This window comes from Stenella coeruleoalba (genome assembly GCF_951394435.1).
Source record: "Stenella coeruleoalba genome assembly, chromosome: 10".
NCBI lineage: Eukaryota > Metazoa > Chordata > Mammalia > Artiodactyla > Delphinidae > Stenella > Stenella coeruleoalba.
In genome coordinates this window covers 104379123-104400062 of record NC_137156.1, presented here as the reverse complement: position 1 = coordinate 104400062, position 20940 = coordinate 104379123, and the positions used below count along the sequence as shown (strand labels likewise).

Below are 20940 nucleotides of genomic sequence, written 5' to 3'. Positions count from 1 at the left end.
GTGTTCTCTCCCCTGCAGGCTGCAGGCTGCGCTCCAGCAGCAGCGGGTGTGTCTGAGGCAGTCTCATCTCCAGGGATGGCCTCTTCTCCAGGCCTCGCTGGGCCCAGGGCCAGGCGGGTGGGGCGGGCATCTCTGGGGTCCAGCAGAGCTCAGCCCGGGTTCTGCGTCAGCAGCACAGCAGCCTGGGCCTTGGAGCAAGTTGTCTGAATTCCGGAGCCTCCGTTTCCTTGTCTTTGAAATGGGACTTTCAAACCCAAGCTGCCAGCCGTCTGGGGGATGTGTGGTTGTTTGCGTAAAGCAGCCCCCGGAGCGCCTGGAGGACCCACCCGTTCATCCCGCGTCAGTGTGGCTGTGTTCAGCGCCGGGCAGTGGTGCTTCCTGCCACACGGAGCCCACAGTCCAGGGTGGGAGGGGAGGGGATGCTGAGGGCTAGGGCCCCAGACGAGGGACGCCTGAGACCGTCCTGTGACCCGTGGGCCTGCCAGCTCCGTCAGTATAGTCTTACTTTTCCAGACTCAGCAGCTGCAAGTGGAGAGGGCACTTTGGGGTGTAGTTTCAAAGAGTGAGGCAGGGAGAAAGGGAGGACCCTGGATTCCGGGCTCCCTCGCCTAGAGGTTCCCCCAGTCCCCGCCGTCCCAGCCCCTGCCTGTGAGCAGGTGGTGCTTCTCCTGGCTTCCGGGTTTTCTGCCTGGGCTTTGCTTTTCCTAAGGAGCGGCCATGCCGTGACCCTGCCACGCCTGCAGCCTTCTCAGTGCGGCACGAAGCAGCCCCGCCTGGAGTCCCTGAGCCTCTCCAGGAAAACAGGGAAGTCCACTTCACAAGACAAGGTGGCTGCTGGTCAGGGCTGCAGGAAGAGGGCCCAGCCTCACGCTTTGGGGAAACGAGTTGCAGCCCAAGGCGACCCTGTCACACACTCAGTGGAGTGGCCACCGTGGGGAGGATGGGTACCAAGGATGGTGGTTCAGCCTGTGCTCCCAGGGGGCCGCCTGGCCAGGCCACCTTGGGAAGCTGTCACCCAGGGACCCTGGAGCTGAGCACAGCTATGCCCTGAGGCCTGGCCTTTCTTAGCAAGAATGGGCTGCTTATACCTGGGCTCGTGGGACTACTGCCTCCGATAAGGCGAGACAGGAGGACCCTTGATCCAATCCGATTCTTTTCACGTGTAGGAAAGTGGCCCTAAGGCAGCTCAGTGGTTTGAGATTCAACTGGTACAGCGGTGAGTGCTGTGCTCTTAGACCTAGAAGGACCTGGGCCCTGTCCCTGGCACTTACGACAGAAGTGGAGAAGTGGGTCAGCCTGCCTTGTGTTCCATCTGTGGCCACCCTGGTTGCCTGCGCTTCTGTTTCTAAGGACTCAGAGGTTAGAATCCCGTCGGGGGTGTGACTGGCCAGCAACCTTAGGTTTCCCCAAATCCACCTTTTCTCCCTTTGCTAAAGTGCACATGGTCTTGTCTGGTATCTTCCCATTTTCTCTGAATTCTGAGTTGCCAGAGCAACAGGAGTCTCCGTCAGGGAATTCAGAGCTAGCGGGACTCGCCTGGGTGGGGACGTGAATTCATCTCGCATGCCGACGCTGCCTGCGGCCGACCCCAGGTATCCGTGCTGGGTTCACTCTTTTCCGTCCCCTGGGTGGAGGCTGGGAGTTCAGGGGCTCTTTCTCTCCGCCCTGTGCTGACTGCACACGTCCTCAGCAGCGCGGGCCTGTCCTCCTGGTCCCCGTCTCTCCTAATGAAATTTTAAAGCCCTGGCTTTGTGCTCAGCGTTTTCCAGCAGCTCAGCCCGCCGGGGTCTCAGCCCTCCCGGCCCTGCTCCCCGGCCCTGGCCATCCGTCCCATGGCCCCTGTGCCCTGTCGGGAGCCCAGGGCAGAGGTCACCTTTGAGCCCTTCCCGGGAGATATGAGGATCGGTTGTGACTGTATCCCTCGGAAGAGTGTTTTTAGAGACCTTACCGCTGAAGCTGTCCTCCTGCCGTGGAGGTGTCTGGCGTCCTCGCCGGCCGCTGCAGTCGGCCCCCGGCCGCTGGCACTGCTCTCACCCTGGCTTTTCAGTGCCCGCGCACAGCTGCTACCTGTGCCCGGGGGGCAGGCACCTCCCAAGGCTTTGTCTGTCTCCTGCAGGCCCCGTGCATGGACGTGGCCCTTCCTGCTGCGTCTCAGGGACCACGTGCAGCTTGCACGCGGCCCCATGGCCTCCTAAGTGGTGGACGTGGGATGTACGTCTGGGGCTGGCTGACTCCAGGATCCTGGTCCGGGCGCCCTGTTCACGCTGGGATTTATCTTTTTAACGGGCAGGCAGATATGCTCCAGAAAGGAAATGGCCACGTGGCCCTGCCTATTCTGCATCCAGACTGCGTCCTCCTGGACAGTCTGATGCCACGTCCTGCACTTGGAGGTGACTGTCCAAGGAGCTGTCCCCTCAAGGCAGCCTGTGGCGCTAAGTGCCCAGGTTGGTGTTACACCTGCTACAGTAGAGGGTCTGCCTGCACGTCGTCCTTCCCTCAGGGTCAGTGATGGCGGTCAGTGCAGTCGAGCTGGGGGGAGCCTTAGGAAGGAGCGTGGTCGCTGAGTCAGGGGGAAGCGGTCGCAGAGCTGAGTGGCAGGGACGGTGCAGTGGCCGAGCGCATAGGATGGCCAGGCACGCGAGGCGGTGGCGGGTGTGAGGGCCACGCGAGGCCACCGCAGCGGCTCTGTGTGCAGGGCTTACGTCTCCACATGGGCCGTCTTCCTGTGAGCTCGCCCCCCAGCTGGGAAAGCCAAGGTCTTCCGGGCTCTTTCCTCTCCCTGTCTGTGTGTTTTCTACACTCCATCCATCCCCACACTTCCCCTCCTCTGCATCCACGTCTCTGTCATCTGTCACCCACGCGAGGGCACCGTCCCTGATGGTCTCCAGGCCTTAGTGGCCGTCCCTCTGTCCCCACACTTCCTGATGGTTAAGTGTCCCCTCCTCTACATCCGCGTCTCCGTCATTTGTCACCCACGCGAGGGCACCGTCCCTGATGGTCTCCAGGCCTTAGTGACCGTCCCTCTGTCCCGTCCAGATTTCTCGTTGCCGTGTCTGCACCGTGCTTCCTCACCTGGCCCTGAACGTCACCTGGTCGGGCCCTGCACGCCCTTCAGACTCCACTCCACCATCTGCTGGCCCAGCTCAGCGTCCCCAGCCTCTGATGGGGGTCGGCCTCTTGCCCCAGCCTGAGCTCCAGGTCGGGAGGTGATTCTTACACATGCAGCAGCAAACCTGCAAATCCAGAGCAGAGAAAGCGGGGGAGGGAAGGGTCCTCTGTGGACACACGCCCAGCACAGGTCCTGGGGCTGTGGCCTGTGTGCCTACCCACCCGAAGCCAGCCCGCAGGTCCCTGCAGAGCGAAGGCCTTCCCCCCTCCGTCAGCGGCAACTCGGGCCCATCGGCAGACACGGAGGACGTGGGGCTGGGCAGGCGCAGCTCCCACTGCAGGGCAGCCAGGCCGGGGCCACCCCGGGCACTCGGAACCCGGGGATCACGTGGGAAGGTGTGGAATGTAAAGGTTCTGGGGCTCTTGGTGGCCTCTTACCTGGTGCCTTCTTAAATACACCAAAGTCAGTTTGGAGGGGTCTTGGCGCTCTTAGGGTCTCACAATACCAGCCTCTAAACTCAAGCAGAGGGAGGTTAGGTTATTTACCCGAGTTAAATGGCTCAAGAAAGGACTTCATGTCTTACTTGAAATGCTTTGGGACATAAAGATTCCGGCCCATCACTGTCTCCGCGAGGGCTGTCCGTGTGGACCCCGTGGAGCCGGGTTCCTGCCATCGTCCCAGGAGGAACACAGGCCGTCCCATCTCTTGTTCAGAGGGTCACACTTGGCAAGTGTTGTGGACGTGCTCATGGCCTCTGTCGAGAATGCCAGGCGTCACTGAAACAAACAGACGACGTTGCGGCACCTGGTTGTTGGTTACCAGCTGGCAGCTTTGCCTAGAACAGCGGTACCTGCGGACACCTGCCCCGGGCGTCCCTGTGGCACCTGCTCCCACGGGCCACTTCCCTGTCGACGCCCAGGAACACATGTCATCTGGCTGAGAAGCCGATCGGAGGGCGCTGCCAGTGGTCCTGAGTGGAACCCCTTCCCATCAGGTTTCCGGTAACCCCTGGAGCCAGGAGCGGCGTTGCTGACCTTGTGGCTGGGGCGCTTGGGAGGGGCCTGGGGAGCTCTAGCGATACGAAGCAGCAGTAGGTGCTTGGGGGAGAGTTGGTGTGAAGCGTGAGTTTGGTGAGAAGCCGCTGAGCTGACCTGCCGCGACTGTGGGGCTCTGTGAGGCAGCGGGGCCCCCGCCAGATGACGTGCGGTCGCGAACGTTCCGTTTCATCAACAGCGTTGCCGACAACACCCCTCTGCCCTGAACACGTGACCTTGAGCACACAGGCGGCTCTGTCCAGGCTGCTCTTGATACTCTCCTGTGACTCCCCTTCCCCAGGGCGCCCGAGGGGAGGGGCTTCCTGCGGAACAGGATTCGCTTGGCAGAAATCCTCTCACTGCAAACTCCCATCAAGGCAGCGCCTTGTTTCTTTGAGATCGCCTCTCAGATGTGTTAATGAGGGAAGAAAGAATGAGAACTATGAGGAAAGTCTGGAGGAAAGTGGATCAGTAAGATGTGAAGAGGGAAAGTAGACAAATGACTCAACAGCTGGGGGAGCTGAGCAGAAAGGAGGGAGGGGGTTTACGTGGAATCAGAGGGGCATCTGAAGGGGGTTTGAAAGGGAAGCACAGAGATTCCGAAGACTTTAAGTTGCTGGGCTCTGAATGATTAACTGCTGACTGAGGTTCTGAGGCCAAAATCATGCCTGTATTGAAATGAGAAAAAAAGACAGAAGTGTACGAATCTCCTTAGTTTTCAAAATGAACCTCAAGAAGGATAAACCAGAAACTAACGAGATTTTTACCTACAGCTGGGAGTGGGAATGGGCTGGCAAGACAGGGAGGGTGTGGGACCTCTCTGAGTATGTTCTTTATAAATAGTTTGACTTTTGAACCGTGTTAATGTTTTGCTTATTTGAAAAGTAAATCGACAGAGATGGTGTTAAAAATTAATACAAGCAGAAATAAATGAACCCAGCCATCTATCAGACAGATACCGCCCCACAGAGAGGGACTTCCAGAGGGAAGACGTCTGGGCTCCCCTCCCCCTGCTCTCCCCACCAAGCACAGCTGGGAACCCTGGAATAAGCTGAGAGGCACCACAGGTCTCTGAAAGGAAGGGAGAGGGAGAGCTGGCGAGGGACCCTGGGGTGGAGGAACAGCGCGGTGGCCCACGTGCTCACAACCCCCTCCCGGTGACAGAAGGCAAACAGGGCCAGTGTCTTTGGCCCCAGCCTGGTGGCAGATGGCTTCGCAGGTCGGCTCAGAGTCCTCCAGATTGAGACAGAGCCCCTCCCAGCCACACTGGGGGTCAGGTGAGAGCCCCTGGCATGCATCCCCAACAAGTGTTCCTCATCGCTGGGGCCAGAGACTCCCTCCTTCCCCCGAGACCCCAGATGGCTCGACAGCACACCAGGGGGATCCTGCCACAGCAGGGCTGGGGGCAGCCAGGGAGCACTGGCCTGGGGAGAACACTTTGTCCTGTGGACCAGAGGGTCCTGGCTCCCACCCAGATCATTGGTGAGCTGCCGGCCGGCAGGAGATTTCCTGCCCACAAGTGGCTGGGGCAGTGCTCCTTGGGTCCTGTAGGCAAGAGATGCCTGACAGTGGCAGGGCGACCCCTCCCCAACAAATGGCTGGCGGGGGAGCACAGCCTGGGGAAGCACTTCCTGCTCCGCAGGCAACCCCGCAGGGTCAGCAGGAGCCCCAGTGCCTTGGAGGAACCAAGTGGACACGATAGTGCGGTAAAGGCTCTGAATCCAGTTGCTGAGCAACTCCCAGAGGTAAAGCCACACTTAGACTCACAATCATGAAACTTCTGAAAACTGAAGACAAAACTGGAAAGCCGTCAGAGAAAACCAGCGTTACGCACGCGGTGATGCCGATTTTATCGATGGTGGAATCTCATCTAAAAGCACGGAGGCCAGAGGAAGTGGCGTATTTCCTGAGTCCTGAAAGAAAAACTCTGTTAACCATGAATTCTACACCCAGCAAAACTATCCTTTAGGAACGAAGAGGAAATGAAGACGTTCTCGGATTACAGAGAGCTAAGAGAATTTGTGGCTGCCCAGTGTACCCGTAAGGAATGGCAAAGCAAGTTATTCAAACAGAAGGAAATGATAAAAGAAATAATTTGGGAATATGAACAAGAAAGAAAGAACAAAGGAGAAATAAAAATGCAGATAAATACAACAGATTATCCTTCTTCACATGAATTTTTAAAATCATATTTGATTGTTGAAACAAAAAATATAACATCGTATGATGTGAGGCAAATGCATGTGCAAAAAATGCTCAAAGTAGACTTTAAAAAGTGGAGAGGCTGGAGGAGCCTAAGTGGAAGTGAGGCTTGCAGACTTGACCCTGAGCGGTAGAGCGTCAGCAGCAGCAGGTTGTACATCACATGTATATATTGTAATGCTCAGTGCAGCCACTGAGAAAGTTAGGTGAAGCAGTGACTCAGACACACTATTAATAAATCAACATGGAATCCGATGAAATGTTTAACTGACAGGAAGACAAGAAAAGAGAAATGGAGGAGGAACAGAGGGAACAAACAGAAAACATGTAACAAGATGGAAGACTTAAGCTCTAACTGTCAGTAATCACCTTAAAGGTAAATGGTCTAAATATACCAGTGAAAAGGCCGAGGTTGCCACACACACACACACACACACACACACACACACCTCTGCCGCCTATAAGAGAATTCAAATACGGTGACATAGATGGAAAGTAAAAGGGTGAAAAACAGATGTGCCGGGCTGCCCTGGTGGCGCAGCGGTTGGGAGTCCGCCTGCCGACGCAGGGGACACGGGTTCGTGCCCCGGTCCGGGAGGATCCCACATGCCGCGGAGCGGCTGGGCCCGTGAGCCATGGCCGCTGAGCCTGCGCGTCCGGAGCCTGTGCTCCGCAACGGGAGAGGCCACAGCGGTGAGAGGCCCGCGTACCGCAAAAAAAAAAAAGGAAAAAAGAAATGTGTCATGTAAACATCGATCCAGAAAAACATAGGCGTGGTCATTAATATCAGATAAAGTACTTCAGAGCAAAGGCAATTACTAGACACAAAGAAGGGTGTTATATGATGATAAAAGCATCAGTCTACCAGGAAGGCATAGTAATCCTAAGTGTGTGTGCACCGAAGAAGAGAGGCCTAAAACATGTGAAGCCAAAACTGACAGGGCAGAAAGAAACACACAAACCTGAAATAATAGTTTGGGGACCTCAATATCCCCTTTTCTCAGCAACTGATAGAAGTGCTAGACAGAAGGTTGTCGAGGATATAAAGGGTCTAAATGACACAACCAACCAGCAGGATCTAACTGACATATAAAGGATACTCCAACAATAGGAAAATGCATATATTTTTTAAGCACCTGTGGGACCAAGAGAGTCTATATCCTGGGCCCTAAAACTAACCTTAACAAATTTGAAAGAATGGAAACCACATATCAAAATATATAGGATATAGCTTAAGCAGGGTTGAATGGGAAATTTATACCAGTGAATCCCTAAATTAGAAAAGAGGAAAAGTTTCAAATTAAAAGCTCAAGAAATTAGAAAAAGAACAGCAAAATAAACCTAAAGCAAGCAGAAGGAAGGAAATAATAAAAGATAAGAACAGAAAATATAATCATAATAGGAAAACACTGAAGAGAATTAATGAAACAAAATGCTGGTTCTCGGAACAATTGGATAAAATTGATAAACCTCCAGCAAGACTGACAAAGATGTAGAGAAGACCAGGTCACCCCCGTCACAGTGAAGCAGGCTGGACCCCCCCAGAGTCCATGGCCACTGGGGGGGAATGAAGTGACACCACTTTATGCTCATAAATTCCACAGCTCTTCGACAGCCACAAACTGCTAAAACTCAGCCGATAAACAGAAAAGTCCTGTAACCACGGAAGAAATGGACTTCATGACTTTAAGACTCCAGGAGAAGAAATCTCGAGGCCCAAACGGCACCTCTGGAGATTTCTACCAAACAGTTCAAAAAGAATTAAAACCAATTTTACGCAATCTCTTCTAGAAAATGGAAGCTCAGGGGAAACTTCCCAACTCATTTTATGAGGCCAGTATTATTCAGTACTTTGTCAGACAAGCAGTGTTACCAAACCAAAGACAAGAGAAAACTACAATGTCTCTCGTGAAGTTAGACACAAAAATCCTCAACAAAATATTTGCAAACCAAATCCAGCAACGTATGAAAAGAATTACACAGTATGTGTGTATACACCATGTTATGCAAAGTGGGGTTTATTCTGGGTGTGCAAGGCTGGGTCAGTGTCTGAAAATCAATGAAATCTGTTATATCAACATGCTAAGGGAAAAAACATATGATCATACTAATTGATACAGAGAAGTATTTGACAGAAATCTCCTCCCATTCATGATAAACACTCTTGGAAAAACAGGAATAGAAGGGAACTACCTTAACTTGTTAAAGAGCATGTACCAGAACCGCCGACACCAGAGATACGGATGAGATTCTGAACGCCCCCCGCCCCACCATGGCAACAAGGTGGCTGTCACCACTTTCACTTAAAGTAGGGTTAGAGTTACGCCACCAGTGAGACACTAGCCTCTGCAGTAAGAGAAGAAAGAGAAATTAAAGGCTGTGGATTAGAAAGGAAGAAATAAAACCGTCCCTGTTTGCATAGGATACGATCATCTGCATAGATGACCTAAGGAATCCAAGAAAAAAGAAAAGGAAACCCTAGGACTAATACAGGCTTTTAGCAAGGTCACCAGACACAAGACCCGCACACGAAAACCAACTGCATTACAGATTGCTATGCACTAACAACATCTGGTACTGAGATTAAAAGCACCAAAAGCAGGATCCATAAAAGGAAAAAACGTTACAATGGACCTCGTCAAAATTAAAGACTTTCGTTCTGTGGAAGGCCCTGTGAGGAAGATGAAAAGGGGAGCTACAGACGGGGAAAGAAATATCTACAAACCACACACCAAGCAAAGGACTGGTGTCTAGAACATAGAAAATACTGTCACAATGCACCAGCAAAACATAAATAAGTAAAAACCAACAATCCAATTAGAAAAATCCACCAAGGGGATATGCAGATGGCAAATAAGCACATGAGAAGACATTCACCATCATTAGCTATTGGATATGCAAATTAGACCTGCAGTTAGACGTCGCTGCGTACCTACTGGGGTGGCTAACATCTTATCTTGTGAAAAAGTGAGGAGTGTTCAGAACATGGTGAGGGTATATGTGCGTCTATACGGGACCCAGGAGACGGCCTGAAAGAGGTCCCACGAGCCGAGTTCGGACACCTTGTCTGCGCGACACAATAATGATGACAGAAATGGATGATAACACGTTGGATTTTAAAAAGAGAATCTAAGTCCAAACTGACATAAAAACATACAGGATCAAAAGGAGGAAAGGAGAGGAAAACTGTCTTTACGAAGGAACAACAACTAATAAATGTGGAGAGAACGATAGACAGTCACCCATTTGCCACTGTTGTAATAATAATCAATTCAGCGAAAACCATGACTGTTGGGAAGCAGGGTAACCATGCTCCTACAGCATCACTCTTCAGGTCACGTGTTTGTTGTCGAGGGAAGGGGTGTGGTCGCAGGTCTACGTTCCTACATAGCAAATCACCTCGAAACTCAGAGGCATCAAGCAGCCGTTGGTTAGGGTCACGGGCTCTGAGCGTCGGGGGCTCAGACAGGACACGGGAACAGCTCGGCTCTGTTTCCTGAAGTCAGGGGCCTTGCCGGGGCCATATGGTGGCTGGGGGCTGGAACCATCTGGACCCTTCTCCCCCCACCCCTGGCAGTTGATGTGGCCGTGCTGGGGCTTCGCTGGACTGTTGGCCGAATCATTTATGTGTCCCTTCCGGGTGGGCCGTTCCAGGCTTCCTCCCAGAGAGCGAGGCGCCAGTGTGCCGGGTGTTCACGTTCCCACGTCCAAAGCCACGTGATGTCACTCTGAAGCAGCCACAAAGTAACCAGGGTCAGAGGAGGAGTGTCCCGTGACCTCATACACTGACGTGTCGATGGGGGACACGGCTGCACGGCTGCCTCACCTCTGCCGTCTCTCCGCCAGGAATTTTAACCTGAATCTAATCATGACAAAACAAGTGTTCGAACTGAGGGACATTCTCTGAAACAACTGTCCTGGCTTCGTGAAACACATCAATGTCCTGAAAGGCCAAGCGAGGGTGGGAGCAGGTTAGACTGAAGGGCGGGCAGGGCCATGTCGGCCAGGCACGACCTGTGACCCTCGCCTGCGTCCCGGATTGGGGGCGTTTCCTGGGGCAGTTGGAAACAGTCAGATACAGATTATGTATTAGAAAATTATCCTGTTGATGTGAAGGGTCCTGACTGTGGTAGTTGTTTAGTGTTTACTCAGAGTATCAGAGTTAATTTGCTCTTGGGAGATGCAGCTGAAGTGTTCAGGGGCAAAAGGTCATGATGACTAAAATGTCGATAAGTCAAGTGGCTTCAGCCAGAAAGAGCGTGTGAGTGGGTGGATGGGCAGAGCCCCAGCGAGCGGTGAGTCCGGGTGATACGCACCTGGTGACTGTCACACTCTTCTCCAAGGTGCGAGATTTGAACGCAGCGCTGGAAGAAGCCTGTGCCACACTCTCCCCCTGAGCAGCAGAAGTAAGGTTTCCAGGAGGATGGAAGGAAACAGGAGGATGTTAAAGGAAGAAGGGGAAGAAAAGGCAGCTGCAGGGCTGCTCTTTGCAGGAGGGTCGAGGTTCCTTCAGGTGCAAAACTTCACCCTTTCAGCAGAGCGGCCTGGGCGGGATCAGCAGGCGGGGAGGAGTGGCTGCGTGGCATCTTCCAGAAGGGCGGTCCTGGGGGAAGCAGAGGGCATCAGGCTGGACCGAAGGGCCCTGGGCATGGCCCCAGAGTCCGGGCATCAGTGCTGAGTCAGAGCAGAGAAGGAGGGCAGTGGGGCCTGCCCTGGGCTCCATGCCCCCCTGCTCCCCCCACGGTGCCTGCGGGTGGCGGGAAGGGACGTGACCTGGCTTGGCCACCCCAGCCCGAGGCTTGGGGTTGGTGGGGGGACAAGAGCCGCCCCTGCCGCCTGCCAGCCGCTGGCCTGGGGCCGTTCTACCTTCTGCGCCCGGAGCTCTGCCGGGAGCTGCCGGCCCCCAGGGCTGTGGCCGGTGGACTCAGCTCCCTGGGAGAACAGAGTGCCTGGGGGTCCAGGTCCTGGAGCCCCCCCCATCAGCTGCTGCCGCCTTGGGGTCCTGCAGCCTTGGGGTCCCGCTGCCGTGAACACTGACCCCCCCTTGCTCCCGATCCGTGGTTTCAGAAGCTGGTAGGTTAATTTCCTCAACAGATCACTTGTTGGTAATAATAGTGGTCACGACAGCTCCCGTTCCTTCAGCACTGACTGCTGCCCCCGAGGGTGACACGTCAGGAATTGTCTCCCCCGGTGGTTGTGAGGGGGTGTCACTCCCTCCCACGCAGCAGCAAATGTCCCCAGTAGCTGTGCTGGCCTCTGTCCCTCCTCGTGCAGATGGCCCCCTGACCCCCGAGGGCGGCTGCCACGTGCGGCTCAGGCCAGAGGACGATCTTTTTAAATGCACCTTACTTATTTCTGGTGTTTTTATTCGTTTATTCTTGGTCTTCTCCCACTCCTCCGAGCACAGCCCAGCACCACCCGACTCCAAGCCTGTTTCATTTAGGAGCTCGTGCTTACGAGCTGTCTCTACAGCCCATAAGCTGTTGGGCTCTATTTGCGGGTATGAGAATAGGACCTTTTAGAAAATACCCTTTTGCAGCCCCCAGACTTTAGGCTTCCGTGAGAACCTGTGTGGATTTCTTCGGTGCTGTGACATTTCCTGTCTGCATTTGCACAGCCCGGAGAGCAAACACATACCGGTGGTTCAGGTGTGTGTTCGTTCATGTCTCAGCTCATCAAGGTATTCGTTCTGTAGAAGGACCAAAACCCTCATTTGCATCTGTTCGTCTCTTTGTGTCAAGCGCCTGGACTAATCCTTCCATGGAGGAGGCTCTGGGCAGACACGCCTGCTGGGTCCAGCTCCCAGCCTCAGACTCTGCCTGCAGAACAAACAACGTGAACTGTGTAACAGCACTTGGGGACTGGCGTGCAGTAGGGGCTCGTCACAGGCGAATTCCCTCTCCTGTAGGTGAAGTCAAAAAGAAAAGAACTCTTTTCCCAGAGTCTCTTAGAACCTTTAGTAAGCACTTAGCAAGAACCTTTACGGTACTTGAGTTGAGTTAGTCATTTTTGCAATAAAGGAGAGAATTATTTTTAACTTAGGTAATTTGTACCTCATATACATTGAGCTATATTATCCCCGCAAAGCCTGCTGTCTACCAACATTTTGAAACTGTTCTAAAATTAGAAGTTGGAATCAGAGGAGGTGACAACCATGAAGAAAAGTCGCCTGTGTTTAGGAGAAGCAAAAGGTCTGGCGTTTCCTCAGGATTGACAACGGGGCCGAACGTGTTTCCAATTACTTTGGGAGCCAAGGGGGCCCGTGAGACGGGGGCGCGAAGGTCGCCAGACTTCCCCTTTTCCTCTTCCTTTTTCTCAGCCCTCTTTCCTCCTTTGATTTTCTTTGAAAACTTCTCAAACCACAAAATATCAAGCAGCTAGGACACTTAATACAAAGGACCACGTTTTAGTGTCCCGCTGTAGTTTCTAATTTTGAAATAAAAGATTTCCCAGCTCTTTGTGGAGCAGGGGCCACAGGCGGAGGCACAGGCTGGTCAGTGACAAAGCAGGCGTAACCTCAGGGTTTCCGGGACCTGGAGCAGCGTTTCCCACCTTGGGTGCCCAGGGAACCCCCGGATCTTCCTTAAACACCGACGCTGGGGCCCCATCCCAGACCACCCAGCAGCCTACGGGCTGGGCTCAGGCGGCCCCGTGGCTCCAGGGTTGAGGGCCACAGCGAGCTGCCGCGGGTGCGAGGCCTCGGGGACGGGTGAGGACAGCGGGAGCCGCGGAGGGATTTTAGGAAACGGCTGTGGTGCCCGTGGGGGCCCTGCTTCCGTGCACCTGCGCCCCCCAGGTGTCCCAGGCACTCAGGTCCCCCGGGAGCTCGTGCTCCGTGGCGCCGGTGAGGCCTGGAGCGGTCCGCCCGTGCCGGACGAGCCGGCGGTGCTGCCGCCGCGGGTCCCCAGATGGGCCGGGCCTCGTGGGCCGCACGCCCGACTGGCCAGAGGGCGGGGAGGCTTTCAGCTTTCGGGGGCGGGGGTGGGGGACGAGGTTCTGGGAAGCGGGGCGTCCAGCCTGTAGCTTCCTCCGGGAGCGCCCTCTGGCCCCAGGGCCGAGTCTCAGTGCTGAGGACCTGTGCGTGTGGAGCCTGCCTCCCGGGGCGCCTGGTCAACACCCCTGTGGCCTGAGTCACCGCCCGCGGGGGGCGGTCCTGAGACCTTGACTCTGGGGCCCTTTGCTCGGGATCGGGTTACCAGTAAGCCACAAAGGTGGAGTTAAAATTCATGTCCCTTCATTTTTAAAATTCCTTTCTATTTTCTATTGTGCTCTGTATTTTGTTTTCACACTCTTTAGATATTCAAGTAGCCAAACGTGTGTCTGGAAGAGTAAACACCAGCTAACCAGCGCACAAGGCCTGGCTGGCTGCCTTGTGAGGGCTGTGCTGCCCGCCTGGCCCCTTCCTCTGCACTCTCCGCAGCCCCCCCTCCCCCGCCCCCCCCAGGAGCTGACCCCGGTCCTGACCCCCCGACTCTGAGGGCACAGTCAGTGGTCCCTCCAGAATGGAGATCAGACCGCATTGTCCCCTGTCCAGCCCCCGGCTTCCTGCCAGCCCTGAAGCAGGCCCTGTGTGAGGTGGCCGGGCCCCGGTCCAGCCATCAGCTGACCGACTTCCAGCCACACTCCCCTGCTTTTCCAAGAGCGCGCCGCGGTGGTCCCAGCCTAAGCCTCCCCCGAACCTCGTTTCCCTCTTCATGTCCTTCAGGTATCCACCCACGCTGTCCGCAGCATGGCCTTCCTGGCTGTGCCTTACCCCTACCCTGCCGTGTCTTTTTGGCACTGGTTCCTGAGTAGGATTGTTGTTTTGCCGGAACCTGGCGGCTAGCTCTGCGAAGGCCAGGGCTGCACCTCTCTCGTTTACTGCTGTAAACAGTAGGCACTCATAAATGAGAGGAAGAAACAGAGGAACCATGGCCTGCTGGTCACTGCCTCCTCGGAGCCCCAGAGATGGCCCATCGCTGCCCGAGGGACCCGGGGCCTGGCGGGGGTGGGCGAAGGCAGAGGCACCCTGGCCCTGGGGAAAGACTCCTGTTTGTGCCCGGCTGCAGCCTCCGACGTCTCTGGGGTCGAGAAGTGGCCATCTGCCCACGGCAGGAACTCAGGCTGGGAAACAGGCCTGGTGGGGGCAGCTGTCCTGGAATTTCAAGAATTACAGGCTGTGGGGAAGGTTCACCTGAGGTTGGAGCCTAAGTTCGTTGTGGGGTCTCCTGGGCCTAGGGGCGGACACGGCAGGTGGGTTGGATCAGCCAGGCCTGGAGTGTGACCGGGTGCAGAGGTACCTGGGTGAGAGCTGAGGGTCGCAGGGTGTGATGGGAGGGGCTGGAAGCAGGGCCCAGGGAGGGCAAAGCAGGGGACCAGGGAGGGAGCGGAAGTGAGGACAGGAGGGTGTGGGAGGGGTGAAGGGTAAAGGCGTGGTCAGTGGGGTTAGAGGGCAGGTGTGCCACGTGGGGCCTTCCGGGGGGAGGGTGGGGTAGAGGGGGGATCACAGGCGGGACTGTCCTGGATGCTTGAGGACCCTAGGTGGGGCTGTCAGGTTGCAGTTGGGATCCCAGGTAAGGCTCTCCTGGAGGGTGGGAAGCCCTGGGTGTGGCCCTGGGGAAGGTGGCCTTGGATGAGTTTGGACGGTGTGCCTGGGAATGAGGAAACGGTGGAGGGGAGGGACCCCGGGGTTGAAAGGATCTCAGTGGACATCCCTGAGGGCAGGCAGTGGGGGCAGGATTGGCCCTTACCCATGCTGGGTGAGTGCCGGAGCAAGTCTGGAAAGGGGTGTCTTCTCCACTCAGCAGAGTAGGGCATAGCCGGCCAGCTTCACTGGGTCATTTTTAGCAATAACACTGGCTGAAAGGGCAGCGCCAGGGGGTCGGGGGAAGGAGCAGAGCGAGGGAGGAGTGGGGTCGGGGTGGGGTCTGGCGACTGGGGAGGGGGCCGGCACCAACGCGCGGGAGGGGCAAAGATGCTGAACCGGCTTCACAAAGAGCCAGCTGTTCAGTCCCTCAACGAAACGGAATTTCTGTCCCTTCACCTACTGTGTCACCGACTGCACGCCCAGCAGCTTTCAAAGCTTTATGTTGACTGTGTGGACTTCTTACAATTCTCCACGTGCCCTTGCGTTCCCGTGGGCTTGGAGAGCCTTTGGTAACTAGGCTGGTGAGCGTTCTGTACCCCTGATGACTGCCTGGACGTGTTGAAGAGCCGCAGGGTCTGGGGTCTCCCATCCTCACTCTGCTCCCTGCAGATTCTGGTGCTTCCTTGAGCCCCGGCCCCGGCTCCGACAGCTGCACGGATTTTGCTGGAACTCTCCCGGCTCTGGGCCTTCAGGTGCCTCTAGGCACAACCGCGTGTCTGCTCTGAGCCCAGTCTGCGTGGCCCTCGGTACGTTGGATCCCTTGCCGGAGGCATGCGCGTACGGGAAGCTGATGGGTCGGCTCTGGGGCCTGCCTCTTTCCCTCGAGGTTCTGGCCCCTGGGCGGGATCGTCTGCCTCTGACCATCTGTCTGCACCCGGCAGAGGGATAGACATTCCTACCGGAAGCATAGCTCTGGGTGTGAAGGGCCAGTCTGGTGACTGGTCCCAGCCACAGCGCCTGGCATGGGGGTCCACTTGAACCCCGTGGGCCCTGGGTCCCCGGTTGATGGTTCAGTGCTCACGGCCGCAGAGCACAACCAGTGACTGTCTCTCTCACACATTCCCGAAGTGTTTGCTAAGGTGCTCTCACTTGGGGGAGGGGTCCAAGCTCTCGATCCTCACGTGGCCCCTGCGGCCTCTCTGGGCCTGGCCCCCAGCCTGCTCTTCGTCCCCGCCCGGTCTGCGAGCTCCCGGTGGGGCTGCGTCCACGGAGCGGCAGCTCAGAGACTTCCATTGACCAGACAGACGCCGCGTCCTGCTCACGCTTTTGATGTGCCCTAGCGCATCTGCGCCTGCCCCCCTTTTTCAGCCGCTCCTGGTGGGGCCGCTCTGTGCTGGCACCGCCGGCGGCTCTGGGGCTAGGTCAGGCAAAGGGGCTGAGAACCCCTCCCGTGGTGGAGCTCGCCTCTCTTTCCCTTGGCTGACGCGCATTTGGGTGTTAAGCTTTTAAGACATTTTTTGTTTCCTCTGTGCCAGACCCCACCAGCTCTAAGCGTTTTTTATGTGCCATTTCAGCGGCATTTTGTAGCAATTCCCACAACGCTGTATGGAGGACGCTCTGGGACCGTCTTTATTTCACACAGAAGCCAGGGAGCCAGACGCCCCGCCGCGGCCTGCACCCACCCTCATGGCCCGGCGGCCTCTCACCGTTCCTGGGGCTCCCCTCCGGGCCGGCAGACCGAGCTCTGCCTTAGGGGCCCCCCCGTCCTGGCTGCGGTGGGGACGGACAGCCCGCCTCGGTCCCCAGCCTCCCTCCTCCCCCTGCCCTCTCTTTTGATCTCCAGAATCCAGGCCCTTGGAGAAATCAGACAGTATGAAATATGAAAACTGCTGGGAAGTAATTGAAGAAACACGGGGACTCTTGAAGCCTGTTGAGATAAGGCTCACACCTTCTCGCTCACGTTATTTAATTTTTAATGGCAGGCTTAATTAATCGAGATCGGGTCTTCTGGTTTCAGACTCGCTCGCAGCAGCTGGAGGGGGAGGAGGGGCCCTGAAATCGTGGGGTCTGAATCTAGGGGAGGAGAGATCACCGGTTGGGGGGAGCAGGGGGCAGCGGGGCTGCGGGGGTCACTGTGTCGTCCACGCGGCCGCCCCACGACTCCTCACACCCTGAAGAGTGGAGCCTTGCTCGGCCCCATTGCCTGCGGCCGGGCTGCCGTGGGACCTTCAGCGCTCAGCAGGGTCTTGGTGGGGGGCCCCCGGTCCTTCCAGAAGCCCCTTGGTGGAGTCTGCGAGGGCCCTGCTCTCACTGGCTGAGGCCTCAGAGTGCACGGCTTCCAAGGGCCCCAGGAAGCCGGGTGGGCGCGTGCGGGGGGCATTGGGGGCAGGGGGTCGCTGGCGGTGCCTGACCTGCTCAGGCTGGTTAGAGGCGCAGAGGGCGCAGCGGGGGCTGTCCTCTGAGTCATCCTGAGGCTGTAGAGGAAGCCGCGCTGGGGTTACCACCACTTCTTGGCCCGCGGGCACTTCCTGCGACTAGCCTCACCGACCACAGGTTCAGGCTGAGGTCGCAGTCAGTGCAGCCACTGACGCAGGTCTCCCCAGCCGGGCGGTGCGTGGAGGTGCAGGGTCCCACCTGGGCTGCGGGTTCTCCCCGGGAAGGGACCGCTCGGCTGCTCTCCCAGGAGGGCAGGCCTCAGCCGCGAGGCTGTCTGCGGGAGGGGACGGGCAGCGTGGCTGGGGGCTCTGACTTCAGAAGAGGCAGTGGTGGCGTGTGGGTGGTACGCTCGTCCCTTGAGCCCGCCCCTCTCGGCGCCCCGCGGGGAGGGCTGCCCGCCTGACGGCTAGGAGACAGGGTTCGAGGGAGGAAGTGACCCAAAGAGCAGACGCCGCGTGCAGAGAGCGTTAAAACATGGCCATCCCAGGAGAGCGTCTGCTCAGCGGAGAGGGCCGGGCCTGATTCACCTGTGTCCTTACTCCCTCCCCAGGGTCAGTGTTGGTTGACCATCCACTGGTTGAGGTGGAGTTGGAATCTCTTGGCTGGATCGTCAGGGCTGGACGGCTGGGCGTCAGCACGTCCCTGTGGAGGGGGGCAGCCGGGCTGGGTGCGGAGAGCCCCCATTTATTTCATGCCTGTTGTGCGCTGGGTGTTCGCAGCTCCCATTGACCATCAGAGGGGCCTCGGCTGTCTCCCTGGTTCAGGGGTGGGGAACATGCCAGGGAGCGGCGGGGTGGCCTCAGTCTGCAGCTGGGGGTGGCAGCCCGGCAGCGGGCTCGCCCCAGCACAGCCCAGAGCAGAACCCCTGCCCTTCGTGGGCTGAGCTGCGCCTCGGAACACCCTTCCGCGTCCCTCCCAGCTGGCCCTTCCCAGAGGCCGTGGTACCAGGATAGGGCTGCTGGCCTGGTTCTGCCCCCCCAACCCGGGTACAGACTCCGCCTTCGATGCCCTGCAGGTGCTTCGGGGACGTGCTCCCCGCGCCTGCCGTGGTTACCTTCCGTGCAGGTGGATGATGGGGCCCATGGGGTACGGCGCTTGCCCCGCACGGCTCTGATCTGGGCACCTGTCACCTGTTCTGGTCCGACTGGTTTGTTCCTTTTGGGCCAGGCTCCCTGTGTACTCAGTGGAGGTGGAGTGGGAGAGCCGGGCTTGGAGGCCGACAGGCCGTGGGGTCTCCACTTCCGCGGGTCCCTTCACCTGCCTCACTGGCTGCTTGCAGGGCCTGACTGACCGGCCCCCGCGGGAGCCCTGAAGCTGCGTTTGCCCATCTGTGGTGGGAAGGGGCTACCCCAGGCTTGTGTGGGCCCAGCAGCTCCACAGGGCATCTTGCTGGGGCGTCCGACGCCAGCCCCGTGTCGGGCTTCCTCTGGGTGGTTTCGTCCTCGAGCCTGCGTCCTTGGAGATGTTGGGTCCACCCGTGAGCCTCACGGGGCTTGGCCAGGAGCTGGTGTTGGGGGGCAGCTGTGTTTACGTTGGTCTCCTCTGGAGACGTGGCATGCGGGGTGCTGGGCCTGGGTGGCCTGAAGCCACTCGCCTTGGGGCACAAAGAAGTGGCGTGACTGACCGGAAGGATGCTGCGGTGGCCCCAGGCTCCAGCCCAGCTCTGTCCTGCTGCCGTCCCCACACTGCCGGCCCTGAGCACACACGGGGTGCCCTCGGAAGGAGGGCAGCACGTGCCTCTGGGACTGCCTGGCAGTGCTGGTGAGTGCGTGGGTCCTGGGCTGTTGTCCCGGCACCGCTGCCTGCTGTGTGGCTTCGGGCAAGTTGCTTCACATCTCTGGGCAGCAGAGTCCACGTAAAGATGGGGTTGGACCAGACGAAGGAACGGCAAACTTCTTCTTTAAGATAGTGAGTGTCTTAGGCTGTGTGGGCCTCGCTGCCTCTGTGGACACTGTCGTAGCCCAGGAGCAGCCACAGCCGTGCGGTCACAAATCGTGGGCATGGCCGTGTGCCCATAAAACTTTATTTACACGGTGGGGCAGGCGGGCCGGGCCTCGCTCGTGGCGGGGGTGTGACCCCTGAGCCAGGGGCTCCATGTGTCCTGGCGGCCGCGGCTGGTCCATGAGGAGCTGGGCCCTCCCTGCGATCCTGGTCAGGAAGTCGGCATGTGTGGACTCAGCACAGCTGTGGGTGGGGTTGCGGCCGGAGAGAAGCTTCCGTCTGGTAACCCGTCGGGTCCATTTTCTCGTTGCAGAATGTCGAGACGTACAGACAGTCTTCACAGCAGTTCCACAAGGCAGCCTCGAAGATGGAGGGTGCGATCAAGTAAGAGCTTCCTCCCCCTGAACTCGTCTGCATCTGTAAAATCTCCCTGCCCCGAGGCTGATCGCAAGCTTCTCGAGGGGCTCAGATCCCCGCGCCGGGGGTCGGGGCGGAGCCAGCCACTCCAGGACCAGGTCCTGCGTGTCCTGTGAGCTGGGCTGGGCGCTGCGCCCAGGCCCCTGAGGGAGTCAAGAAGGGGTGCTGCTGGCGCCCCCGCCCCTGGGCGGGTTCCGGAGTGGCCTGGCCCTGAGCCTAGAGCCTCTGCGTGACACTCGGTCCGGGGGCTGTCTTGCCTCCGCAAGGACAGGGTCGGGCGGCACAGGGCTGAGCACCAGTGTTCTGTCCGCCTGTCCTGCTCCTGCGCTGGGGGCCTGGGAGCCGAGCGTCAGGAACAGGGGTGCGGCAGCCTGTCCGCTGCAGACGCGCCTGTTGCTTCGGATGCAGGTCCAGGAAGGTCTGCAGGGGCCCCGTGGGGAAGGGAGAGCCGGTCCCTTGTGTGCAGGTGTCCCTGGGGACCCGTCGACCTTTGTCAATCAGCTGGGGCCCCCGTGCCTGCCCCTCCCCCCCCAGGCCCAGTGCAGGGGGGACCAGCTTGGCTCTGCCACCTCGAGGTGACGGCGTATGGAGGTTTGGGGGACCAGGGGTGAGAGGCCGCTGCTGAAAGCCGTGGGGGCGCCCGGAGGGGGCACATCCCGTCCAGACCTGGCGCCGCAGGGACCCCGAAGCCGGGGAGGTGCTGCGGGTCCTGGTCGAGCTGACTGAAGGGAGGGTGTGGGGAGGAGAATCTTCTCTTGCAGTTCAGCCCTGGGGCAGTGACGGGAGCTGGGCAGCGGGACCCTCCCACTCCCCGGGGAGCGACGGAGACCTGGGACCCCGAGGACGGAGCGTTCTCGCTGCCCCGGTGGGGTCCCCACCTCTCCCAGGTGAGATTCCGGCTCACCGGAATCACAGGCAGTGGGTGACAGGGAGAGGTTGGGTGACAGCCACCCAGGAATGTGACCCCCAGAAGTGGGCAGCGCCCGCCCTCTTTCCCTGGATCTCGACCTACCTGCAGGGGAAGGAGCTGGAGAGCTGCCAGGGCTCTGCCGTCAGTGCTGCCGCGTTTTGTCACCCACCATGTGGCCCCATCCTGAGGGGGGACTCGGGTGGATTTGACTGTCACCTCCTTTTTCATTCTCGTGCCCTCTGAAGGCAGAGGCGGGTGGCGTGTGTGGTGCAGGGGGGACTCTGTCTGTTCACGGCATCCTGGACGACGCTCCCTGTAGAGCGTG

At 58.0% G+C, this 20940-nt stretch overlaps 1 protein-coding gene across 1 annotated transcript in view; it reads left to right on the top strand.

Annotated features, from left to right (window-relative positions):
• The window catches only part of CHCHD6 (coiled-coil-helix-coiled-coil-helix domain containing 6), a 125824-nt gene that overhangs the window by 82753 nt on the left and 22131 nt on the right, over positions 1-20940 (top strand). Inside the window, exon 6 of the mRNA XM_079935661.1 lies at positions 19602-19672. Within this exon, the coding sequence (XP_079791787.1) occupies positions 19602-19672 (71 nt within the window). The remainder of the gene's footprint in view (positions 1-19601; positions 19673-20940) is intronic.